The sequence below is a fragment of the Triplophysa dalaica genome, chromosome 23 (assembly GCF_015846415.1).
Source record: "Triplophysa dalaica isolate WHDGS20190420 chromosome 23, ASM1584641v1, whole genome shotgun sequence".
NCBI classification, from domain to species: domain Eukaryota; kingdom Metazoa; phylum Chordata; class Actinopteri; order Cypriniformes; family Nemacheilidae; genus Triplophysa; species Triplophysa dalaica.
Genome location: NC_079564.1, coordinates 3,289,473 through 3,301,982, shown reverse-complemented (window position 1 = coordinate 3,301,982; position 12,510 = coordinate 3,289,473). Strand labels below are relative to the sequence as shown.

General features: G+C 37.5%; 1 protein-coding gene across 7 annotated transcripts in view; it reads left to right on the top strand.

The window, feature by feature from the left end:
- The first annotated feature begins 3,636 nt into the window (after positions 1–3,636).
- The window catches only part of tnikb (TRAF2 and NCK interacting kinase b), a 43,864-nt gene continuing 34,990 nt past the window's right edge, over positions 3,637–12,510 (top strand). For 3 of the 7 annotated variants that reach the window (XM_056738023.1, XM_056738017.1, XM_056738020.1), the window contains exon 1: positions 3,639–4,050. In XM_056738023.1, the coding sequence (XP_056594001.1) occupies positions 3,994–4,050 (57 nt within the window). In that variant the 5' untranslated portion in view covers positions 3,639–3,993. Of the gene's footprint in view, positions 4,051–12,510 lie in introns of all 7 variants that reach the window. The other 4 variants (XM_056738018.1, XM_056738016.1, XM_056738019.1 and 1 more) reach the window with 3 other exon arrangements.

Genomic DNA, 12,510 nt, shown 5'->3' with positions numbered 1-12,510 from the left:
CACTTGACTGAATTGTTTCTCGTGGTCTTAAAAACTTCTTGATATAAAGACACATGTCTGAATCGGTTAGTTGTGTAGAGAAAAACATGTACATTTTAATAGAATACAAAACTATTTTTTTCAAAAACTGACTTTAACCAAATAGTAAAGAATGGATCAGAATAGATGGGAAAAATGAAGACCTCAAAAAGAGTGCATTTCTCCAAATTCTACAAAGTTTTATGATTTTTTTTATGACAATCCCCTTAGTTACATTTGTGTTACTCCATAGTTTTTATGACTGAAAAATGAAGAATTAAAAAGTTACCCTAAACTTTTAAAAGGGTAGTTCACCCCAAAACAAAATGCTGTCATCATTAACACGGACGCTTGTCTTGACATTTTGAACCTGATTTTCTTTTTTCTGAAAAACACAAAAGAATATATTTCGAAGAATGTTGGTAACCAAAAACTGTAAGTCCCCATTGACTTCTATTGTATGGACACAAAATCAGTGCAAGTCAATGGGGACCAACGGTTTTCATTTACCAACATTCTTCAAAATATTATCTTTTGTGTTCTCCAGAGGAAAGAAAGTCATTCAGGTTTGAAATGACAAGAATGATGACAGAATTTTGGGTGAACTATCAGTTTAATAGTATATATTTCCGTCTGTGTATTATCAGAGTGCTTGGTTTTGTCAAACAAATGGTTGAATGAAAGGCGTCTTTTCTGATGTCTTTAGGGATCTTAAAACGACTGAATGTTTGAACACTGTCTTACTGTGTCTGTGGTCTGTGTGTTTTCTTTGGGGGATGTACAGCTGTCGTGTTCCCTGCAGACCGCAGTCTGTATAAACTACAGCTGAGCAATTGTCCCTGATACAGTCAGTAGACTTTTGACCTATTTCTTAATGTAGTATTAGTGAACGTATCTGTGGGCGTCTCATGGGAGAAGTCCATGAGTGCACATGTATAGTATGTAATACCGTTTAACCTGATGTGTGTGTGATGTCTCCTGTTCCCTACAGAAATATTTCCAGCATGCTTATATCCGTCTCAAATGAGTTCTATCATTGTGATATAATGTACAGTATCACACCTGGCCTAGAGTTTGCCTCTTTTACTTTAGAGGACAAGCCCATGCACAGAGCTTTACTTTTGTACTGAAAACAGAAGAACAGGATAAAGAACGAGATTACAAAGGCATGTCGTCTCAGATTGGCATGTCTGAACATTGTATGCTAAAACTCTCCCATGTGTGTGCATGTGTGGACGTTCCCTTGTTATGATGAAAAAAGTGTTATGATCGTGTGTTAAAATTGATTTAATCCAGCAAAACCTGTTTAATACATAGGTGAGTAGTCTTATAAAAGCGCTGTTTGCTTTTTCATTAGGTCATATTAAAGTTCGCAGTAGGTGTGGGATCAGGATGCAAACACTCATTTCAAATATAGCAGATATGACAGAGAGGTGCATTTATTTCAACTTACTTCCATAGAGAATGTTTGAAAAGTAATCAGAGAAACTGCTCTTCTTCCTTAAATGTATTATAAATAATGTAATTAATAGCAAATAGCACATCCAAAAATGGCTCAGAACATACAATAAATGATGCTGCCGTTTAGTTTTTAAAATGATAGGTCATCCAAAAATTGTGTCATCATCCACTCACCCTCTTGTCCTTTAATCTTTTCTGACTGTCTTTCTTCCGCAGTAAACAAAGAAGATATTTTGAAAAAAGTCAGTAACCGAAAACTACTTTCCCCCATTTACCTCTATAGCGTGACGAAACCAATGCAAGTGAATAAGTGCCAGTTAACAACGTTCTTCAAAATATCTTCTTTTGTGTTCTGCGGAAGATAGAAAGTCATACAGGTTCAAATGGTAGAACTATCACTATAATATTAATGTTCTGACATGTATACCAATAAGAATGATTTGGAGACATTATAAGCTAACTCATCGCACAAGAAAAGAAGGTGATCTCTCATTTTCTCGACTCTAAAGAGAAAACCACGATGCACAGGATCAAATCAATTCTCAAGGCGTGAAATGTGATCAGGCTCGGCCACACCAATACAAAAGATCTTATCATGATGGAAGCTATCGCTGAAACTACTGCACTGCCAGCAGTTCTCTATTCTAACTCAAACAAAGCCAATGCTAATATTGCTGCAACAGATAACACTTCATCAGAGCTTAATGCTTGAGAAATGGACTATGACTTGTTTTGGGCTTTTCTTGCAGGTGAAAGTGACTTTAAAAGAAGACTCTCTTTACTGAAAGACTGTTTTGTTGTCAAGAGCAGAAAGGTATGAGAGTAAGAAACACACACACACATGTGTAAGGACCTCTTGGATGTATGCTTCACAGGGAAACATTGGCTTTTACAAGAAGAGAATTACCCAATACATGTTAGGAAAAGACTCAAAGTACAGAGCATATACCAAGGTGTATGGCACCACATTGTAAATATAAAATGCATATGGAAATAAATGCGTTTTCTGGTTGTAAAACTGAACAAAACTAAAGGAAGAATGAAAAATGTCTTATAGTGGGATCATGTAGAGGTCAATGACGCCAATGTTGTTGGTCACCAACATTCTTCAGAATATCAGATATGAGAAAGAAACGTCATGCAAGTTTTAAATGAGGAGGGGGAGTACATGATGATATAATTTGTATGTTTAGGTGAATTATTTTAATATTTCAATTGTTATGACAGAATAATTCTAAACATCCACCACTAGATGGAAACACTAATTCACCTTCACGGTCGTGTGTCATTTATTGTGATGGGAAATGTGCTCATCACATCCTGTTATGGCTCATCACTTTTCCAAATCTCAGATTCAATGTGATTTCTCAGATTAAATTCATTTGATTTCAGTCTCAGCACTAAATTCTTAGAAATCGACACAGTTGATTCCTACATGGATGTCTCTCTAGGAAATGCGTTCATCATTACAAAACCTGTTGTAAAATGAAGGTGTTTTCATAACAAATTTTATGAAAGGCTGTTTGTCTTCGAGAGCACTTGTTCTGCCAAGGCAATGCAGAGAGTTAGGTTGTGTTTTATAAATGTGCTGCTTACATAAACGGAAGGTGAGAGGAAGTCATTGTTTGTCTCACTGTCTGAAATGTGACTTCCTGTTTCTGGCTGGTGTTACGCGTATATGTTAGGATGCTTACAAAACGCACACAACACAACAATTTTGTTAGAAATAATATCAATCACAACAAATTGATTATTCTGAATACATTTTGTTAAAACAAATCAAGAGAAAATATAAATTGTGTTTACAAAAATTGTCAGCGCTTTCCGTGGTTGTCAGGGTGTTGCTACGGGTTTGCCAATTCTGAGCAAGGCCACCGTAGGTACGAATGTATAATCTTATGAACGAATTGCTCTGGGTCTCTTATCTTTTATAAATCAAATTAGAAAATGTCACGAGCAGTTTTGGTTACACAACAAACAAATACGTGATTTATTAACGTTTACAAAATAAACAGAAATTATTTACAAACTCATACACAAAGAAAAACACCGTGCTGACAGCAATATTCACGTAACATGTCACCTTGTGCTTGTAAACAATTGTGTAATAACCGTACTTTGTATTAGAGGCAGCTTGGCCCCGCCCCCACTCTGACCACTCCCTAGAAGCCCCGCTGATTGACACGCCTTCCCTACCGAGCCGCCCTGATTCACGCGTCCACTCGCGCGCTGGCGCTTCGGACTCTCGCAGCAGCAAACCGTCGGTACCAGCGCGAGATGTCTCCTTCATCCATATAGCGCTTAAATCGCCGCAAAAGCGGGTGTTGTACATCCGGAACCGTGGATAATACCCGACCGCTCGAGGCTTCGCACAAACATCATCCGGGAGCTTCATCTGGTCCGACCGAAGCGAATCCGGACCCGTTTCCATTATAATACGGATCCCTTTGGCTTCTAAATACATGCTAATTCGGACATTTTATTGCTGAATTTTCGGTGCACGCGAAGATAATCATGGCGAGCGACTCTCCCGCGAGGGGTCTGGATGAGATCGACCTGTCTGCTTTGCGGGTGAGTGGACGGATGCGGTGAAATGCAATGCTTTGACTTACAGGGTGAAATATGTTCATGGTGGCAAATACACGAGATGCACCTGACATTTATTGCACCTAAACGTGCGTTGTGCAAGCACACAAACGGGTTTTATCATCACAAACACCAAATTACCTCATTGGTAGATTTGTACGATTGTTGTGCGCTAGTCCTCGACCGTTTGATTTAAATAATAACGCTAAAAATCGCTTTGCCGATGGTGGCAATGCGGCACGAATGTGCAGTTAAACAGCCCAGTTAACCTTACAATTATAAATCATTTTCAATAAACAATTAGCTCACACATCTGAATTGACACAAAACGTTAGCTAGGCCACCGTATGTTTAACCGATGGTTAGTTTGGATAAAAGCAAACCTCGCGTGAACTAGCGAATGCATTCTGTCAAATTGCGTCGCGATCGTTTTATTATTTCCGTTTATTGGGCAATTTTGCGTCATCCTGGTGGCGGTTCGTCGCTTACAGTCTATGACGTTAAACCAGATCTGGATATTTTACACTGACATACGGGGATGCCAGTAAACGTGTCCACTTTAATAATCTGTTATCTGACTGAAATGCCAGAAATGTGATAAATCGCACCGCCATTATAAGATGATATCGGGATGTTTTACATCCCGAAGAGGTTCAATTATTATAACACTTAACAATAATCGACATTAGTTAACTAGATGAGTTAACAATGAGTAAAGCTTCTACAGCATTTAATAATCTTAGTATATGCTAATGTCAACATTTACTAATGTGTATTTCAAACCAAACGTTGTATTGGTTAATGCACCACGAACATGAAAGAACAATTGTATTTACATTTAACAAGATTAATAAATGCTGTAAATATGTTAGTTTTTGTTAGTTCATGCTAATGCATTTAGTAATGCTAACAAATGAAACGTTATTTTATATAATCTTTGGCACTGATGTAAAACATCTCTATATCATGTTATAATGTCAATGACGACAAGAAGCTTTCTGCAGTGCACATTTTGTTATTATTTTGCAAAAGCATAACAGAATGGTGGACATTCTTTTAAATGCAAACCTATATATTTGTGTAAATGGACAAAAATCTATAATATCGGGTTATATGTTGCATTTGTAACCTCTGTTTCTTGTATTATGACGTATAGTTTATGATATGGCTGGGTGGACACGGTGTTCCGGGTCTAATATCTAATACTGTTGCTCCTACTGTGGATTTGTATCCGAACCTGTGAGTGAGATGACAGACCCGACTGTAGGCATGTTAGTTATGCAACATGATCTTACCTGCTCTGCTTCAGTCACGTCTGGACATGATTTGTTCGAAAATCAGTTGATTGGGGGAAGCTGAGAGGTTTTTATCTGTTACAGTGGTGTTTAGGAACTGCTCACCTGACTTTTGATGTACTTCCTGTTTTATTGGTATCGAAAAATGATTAAAGCATCAAAGGTTTTGTTTCTTAAGCAACTTGGGCAACGGGCATGTCAAGTCATGTATAATCAAGTTTCCTTTCAGACTTTGTCAGTCCCTTATCTGTCACATCGAGTTGTGTTCTCGCGGTGAGAACCACTTGGCGTGCGTGAACGACCATGTCTGTGTTTACATCACTGAGTGGGCGTTTGGCATTTGAGACTTTAAGAATCAGAAACGTTTCACTGTCTCTCAAGCTTTACCATGTCTCTCCGTGTGAGGTGTCTCGAATGCTTTTTAGCTCGCCGCTACCCATGGGCAAAGCCCATTTCCTCGTGTCTGCTCACGAGATATGCGCTCTCCCTGGATCTTTTGTGCTTAAAAATTAGGTCACCCAGTACAGTGTGCTTGGTCTCGTCTCGTAGAGGAAGCATATGCGGAGTGTTTCTTAGCGACGGATATGAACAATGTGCTACTTACACAGTACATGTCTCCGCTGATGGGCTTTTGGATCTTGCATCATGTTTTCTTCATTATCTGCATTGATGCCTGTGGGTTCTCCTGGATGAACAAAAACGCCTTATATTCCAGAAATTCCAAACTCATGTTTTGTCGTTAAACTACATGACAAATATGTCTTCGGTTTTGTTGTGTATTGGGTTCTCTCCTGCCATATGTGGTGGTTCCCACAGCAATGCATTGTGGAAGCCTTCCGTGTGTCCAATTGCAAATTACTGACAGAAATCTTTATCTGCTTGATCTGCTTTGCCAAAATTGGAGAACAAGGAAATATAACTGGCCTAAGGTTTTAACTTAATAATTGATAAGGAAAAGATTGTTATATCCCAAAGTCATGTCAAGGGGGGCATGGTGAGTCCCAGCTGTTGATGTCAATCAGGGTTTTTCTGTTGTTTTATGATTCTGGTCAGTTGCTTCAAGGGTTGGGGGTCATGTTACTTAATGAAATTGTAGATGAAAAGCTAGAACCCTTTCGCACCTCCGAAGATTATCTAGATTTTCACTGCCAACGTTTATCGTAACCTCATCTCTTAGTAAACGTCACTGCACAACAGGTAGTTTTGAGCCTTTGAATGATCACTGGATGTCTGCTTTGGTGTAATATGGCACACCAAGCACTGGCAATGGTATCTTAAAGGCCCTCTAATGTAGTCCTTTTACAACATGTAATATAAATCTGAGGAGTCCACAGAATATGTTTGGGAAGTTTCAGCTCAAAATACACCACAGATCTTTTATCATACTGTGCCCTACAAGTAAGAGTGGACGATATGGCCCTAAAACTCTATCACGGTAATTCCTGGTATTTGTTGCGATAACGATAAAAATGACTATATATCTATAACACCGTCCACCACTGTTTTTTGCGTCAAGTGATAGAAGCTGCTTGTAGTCTAGACCCATACAAAATCAAATATTAACAAAAAGTAAAACTTACCCCAAATCACACCACTCCTAAAATATACCTACAGTATTTCTGTAAATATTAAATATGATAGTGACATTCGACTTCAAAAGGTTGTATTTGAGCAAAAAGATAAACAAAATCCAATTAAATAATCCACGCTGTCATAAACTCATAAACGTATTTAAAATAACGATATACAAATTTGCATTTTGTACTGTATGTAAAGAGAGAGCAGTGCTGTGCGCACTGTGTCTCTATGAGAGCACATGTGGGCGCAAGCTGCAAACGGGACACGTTCATCCTTTATATAACAGGCAAAAAATAATATTAAACAATTTGCGCACTCGCGCATAATATCTAACGAATGTCTAAATAAATACTTTAAGCCAAACCAAATGTTGTGGTGTAACGTATTATGACTATCAACGAGTACTTAATACAAATTGAATAAAATGAAAGTGAAATTTTACCGTACCGCGGATGCATCTACAGAGCCGACCTAAAAGAGATTTAGAGCTTTCAGTGCAAACTCTTTCTCAGCTTCACGTCCGCCCTCCTCTATACCCGTTTTCGCTTCACATATGAGCTGTGAATGGGTCTCACAAAGAAATACGTTAAACTAGAATTTATCGTTTATTTCGCGGGAAGACGAATTCCTATGGTGTGGGGAATTTCTACTGATAGAAATCAAAAACGTTAGTTCTGAACAGCTAACGTAACAGCAAACGAAATATTCAGATACTGTTTAAATATGTATTCTGCTTGTTTTGCTTGACTGTGTGTGAAATAGTGGTGCGGTTGCGTCTACTGAACCTGAATGCATTGTGCTTGTGAAGGTTTCAGAGCACTTGGACACAAACACATAAACAAACACCATTTGCGGCGATCAGTCAAAATAAAAGTCAGCTTAACTTAAAGAAACGCTCTTTGGGGCGTCCCGTCAAAATAAAAGTCTGTTTGACTTGAACAAGTTATAAAACACTCACATTTTTGCTAGAAAAATTGTGCCACTGATCATATTATTTAACTTGATTTACAAATAGTGCTTAAATTTAAGTAGACCTACAAACAAAAGAAAAAATAAAGGACCTTTAAGATACTGGTTTATTAACATAATTGTACATAATACAGGTATCAGTTATAGGCATCGGTATAGGCTTGCCTTGTACCAGAAAAAATATCTGTGCTCGTATTCGGTCTTAAAAAAAAAAAGAAAAATCGGTATCTGTGCATCCCTAGTCTTACCCATGTGACTCACCTGAGTGGAAAACAAATATAATAAAAGCAGATAAAAGCGTCTGCCAAATGTGTAAATGTACTTTGAGACAATTTGGTGCCGTTTTATCTATCTAGAAGCTTTACAGCCCTGGTCACTGCCTGCGTTTATTAATGAGAAATGTAATTACTAGTTTTGCGTTACTGTATTGGCCTGGTCAACAGGTTCAGGTTTGTCTCACAGGTAAATTGTTCATCAGACATTTTGTTGAGTGCTGTCACTCGGCACGGCATGCCTAAACATGCTTGGTCTGCTCTCCAGTGTTCTTCTAAAAGACCTTTTGAAGACAGGTTTGAGTGCTTATACAAAACAGCCAGGTCAAATGACTCTTTGCTTCCGTATGGCTGCTTGTTTACATAAAGTTTTTGTTTTGGAGAGCTCAGATTCATTCAGCTCAACTCAGCTCACAATGTACTAGTAATAAAGAAAGAACAATTTAAGAGTTGCATGGCACAAGTAGGGCTGGGCGATATATTGTGCAATTCTTATGCTCTCGGTTTCTCAATGACTTACGATTAAATGGCGCCACATCCGAAAGCCAGAGGGCGCTCTTGCGCAGAAATTCCAAATATGGGAAACAGAAGAAGAACAATTCATTGCAGGAAATGCCAGTGGTCATATTTTATCGCTGTTCTTCAAACCTTTTCAGGTATTTTCAGGATAATAAAGCACATTTTTAGTGATGATGTTTGACGAGTGTTGCTTTTCCAAATGTACGTTATATACGACTCAATCTCGTAGTGATTTTAGATCGAGCAGTACTTCCTACTGATCTAAGAGCTGTAGTTCACGGAAGAGATGTGCATAAATATCGAATCAGTTTCAGAATCGATTTATAAATGAATAATTAACGTCAACCGTGATGTATGTTGCCACAAATGTGTTGCACATTTAAAGCTTAAAGAATTAATGTTTAATGCTTATAGCGGCTGAAACACATTTTTTTCTGCCAGTCTCATATTAATCTTGAGTACCTATAGAGTTGTACTGCAGACTTTGTATCTTCGAAGAGTCTTTAGTTTGATCACATTTTTAAACGACAGATAAAGTTGTTGTACGATTATTTCCAAAAATAGGCGAGCCCTGAAGGCATGGAACTACAGCACGATCACACAATTCATAATTGCATTATCCCTGCATAACTGTTGATATACTATAAGTTATTTTTGTTGACCTTATGAAACGGACTACTTTTACAAGGATACTTGCTATAAGGGGAGATTTGACGTAATTTTGTGTATCTATATGTTCGTGTCAGAGTAAGAAGACGGAAAAGAGACCTCAGTTTAGTATTTTGAGCTTTGACTCGCTGGGTACGCGCATATTTCAAACAACATGCGAAAATTGAAGGTATTTAGGGATTTTGCTTCATAAAAGCCTGCATTGATATGAATGTTTTATCTAAAGCAACTTATAAATAACCGCATTTAACGCTATGTCTAACATTTTGTACGCTTTGCAGTATTGTTGGAGAGGTTTACACAATAATATAGTGCTAGAATTTGACACCCTGTTGCAAGTGTTGTTTCCGGCATTAGTGTTACACCGCATACAATACACGCAAAATATTTTGTTAAGGTTACAGTTTTATACCTAAGCCATGGAAATTCTTGCATTCTTCAGGTGAAACACATTTGTTTTACTTGCAAGAGTGAGCACTTGTCACGCAAGAACTTAGGGGTGGGCAGAATGACCTAAAATCTATTTCAAGGAATGAGTCATTTTATTTCAAGGTAACGGTTTCTTTCACAATAATAATTTCCTATTATAATTCTATATCTAATACCTAATTTTTCATAGATGGATTTTATTTATTTATTTGTTACATATCATTTACTGTAAATGTACACCATAGTTAAAATGAAGATAAGTTATGAAAATGTACTAAAGATATCAAAATAAGTTCTGATAATCAGATTTATTATGTTATAGCCAGAAGATAAATATAAACAAATATGTATACAGTAGGTAGATAAGATGACATGTATGACAATGAAGTCTGAATATATACACAAACAATGTGAGTACATGTACAGTAGGGCTATATGACTGGTGTTATAAACTGGTGTTCATTTGGTCTGTACTGTAGGTCTTCATCGCTCTTAACTCTCTATTAGATGCGCACTGTCACGGTGTTGTTACTCTGTCTTTAGGTTTGTTTATTCCTGCGCTTGTTTTGCACTGCGAGTCTCTGGTGACTCCACACATGTCTACCAAAACGTTAAAAGTGCTATTTGCCTGTCATAGTTAACAGGAACAGAGATAATGGGGTATCGACATCGATATTTTTTGGTCAGCATTTTTTATCCATACCTTTCTAGCCATTAAGGTGTGTTCAGTCGGTTTAAATTTCCCATCTCTGTATTCCCCAAAAAGATATCGAGCACTGGCATTACTCCTAGCCCCTTCCTCTTTTTTTCCATATATTATATATATCTTAGTGTGTGAAGACTCGCTGTATTATTTGCAGGTTCATGCAGGTTCGGTCTATCACACAAACAAAATGTTACGTAAGATGTGTTTATTTTTAAAAAGCACAGAAGGAAGATGTCCCTGCAGGTATGTGACGGAGCAGGTGTGTAATTTTGTGAAACTCATTAGTCAAATTGGTATTCAGTGGGGTCTCGGAGCGGAAAGATGGATGGTGTTTCCACTATGAACCAGAAGCGACTCGGGGCAGTGATGTGCTGTGGAAGGTCTCTGTTTGAATATGGAGTGCTGTGGTCTGTTTGACCTAATTCTCCAACACCAGCTCGGTGTAAATCTCACTCGGTTTTAAGCAGAGCTGATTCTGACCAGCTCTCTCGGTGTTATTCTGCATTTAGCTTATTTGTACCATCCTCGGATTTGGCTTAAAACATGCCATTTACCATCATGCCATAACCAAAAATGATGGTGGTAGTTTTGTACATTTATAATATCATCAGACTTCCTAAATTTTGTAGGTTAAACAATTTTTTCTAAATCGAATCCTCCCTCGTGTTCCACCATCACCACCTTCTCATTTTTAAACTGTTTTGTAATATTTGGTGTTGCACTGAACAATACTTCATAAATTACAACTCTGGGAATGGGACCGATTGTCGGATTGCTATAGCAACGGGACTTGCTTATTGTTCCAGGTGTGTTGCATTATTTATTGCTTGTGCTTATTTTCATGAGCATCGTACTTGATGAGGACAAATTTTACTCTGACAGCTTTGATAACTGGTGGAGTTTAAATGAATAAATCACAGACTGATTTGACTTCAGTGTTTTGAGAATGTCTGACTCATCATATTGAAGTGTGCTTCCTCATTTACTTTAAAATACAGTAAAGTAGAACATGGTATGTACAGTAAGTATTGGTTTTCTTGCTAACATTATGAGTACAGACGTTTTCAAAATGGCAGAACGTTTTGCATAATAGTACATTTGCATAAACATACTATTTTGTACAACAGTGACAAAACATTACAGAGAGATCAGCTTGGTGAAACAGCAACATGTTACGGTGTTGTTCTGATTCATTTTATGGCTTTGGCTTTTATGTGCAATTTGTAAACACGCAATATCGCATTAGCATATCATCGCTGTTGGGTGGATGCTTGTTTTGTTATTTTTTGCATATATATGTGGGCGATATATATATAGCAATTTATGCTAATCATACATTTCTAAATCGATTCTGAAATCGATTCATTGTTCTATGCACAGCTCTTCTGTGAACTACGGCTCTGTGATCAGTAGGAAGTACTGCTTTATCTAAAATCACGTCGTTTATAACGTGTGTTTGAAAAAGCAACACAAATATCATCACTATAAATTAACTTAATTATCATGAAAATATCTGAAAATGTTTGAAGAACAGCTATAGAATATGAGCACTGGCATTTCCTGGAACTAATCGTTCCTCTTGTGTTTCCCATATGAGGAGTTTATGCGCAAGATCGCCCTTTGTCTTTCGGATGTGGCGGAATTTAACCATAATTCATTGAGAAATTGAGAGCATAAGAATCGCACAATATATCACCCAGCTGTAGTGGGTTTTGGACATCTTTAATAAATAAAAAGTATTAAAAACATTCAACTTTGACAACATAGTGTTTTATTATAAAACGAAGTGTTTTCTTTGGTTCCTGAAAAGTCTTGAGATATGGGGTTTTGGTCCGACATCGACGATAAGTGACATCCATTGAGGAAAACCGATAACTTTGTTGTGGTACCAAATCAGCGGTTACTTTGCCATAGGACCTATATCTGCACACTCTGATTCAAGATGGCACCTGCTAACTGTCATATAATCTGCCAAAATTGACATCCTCTGTTAGGTTTACTTACTATG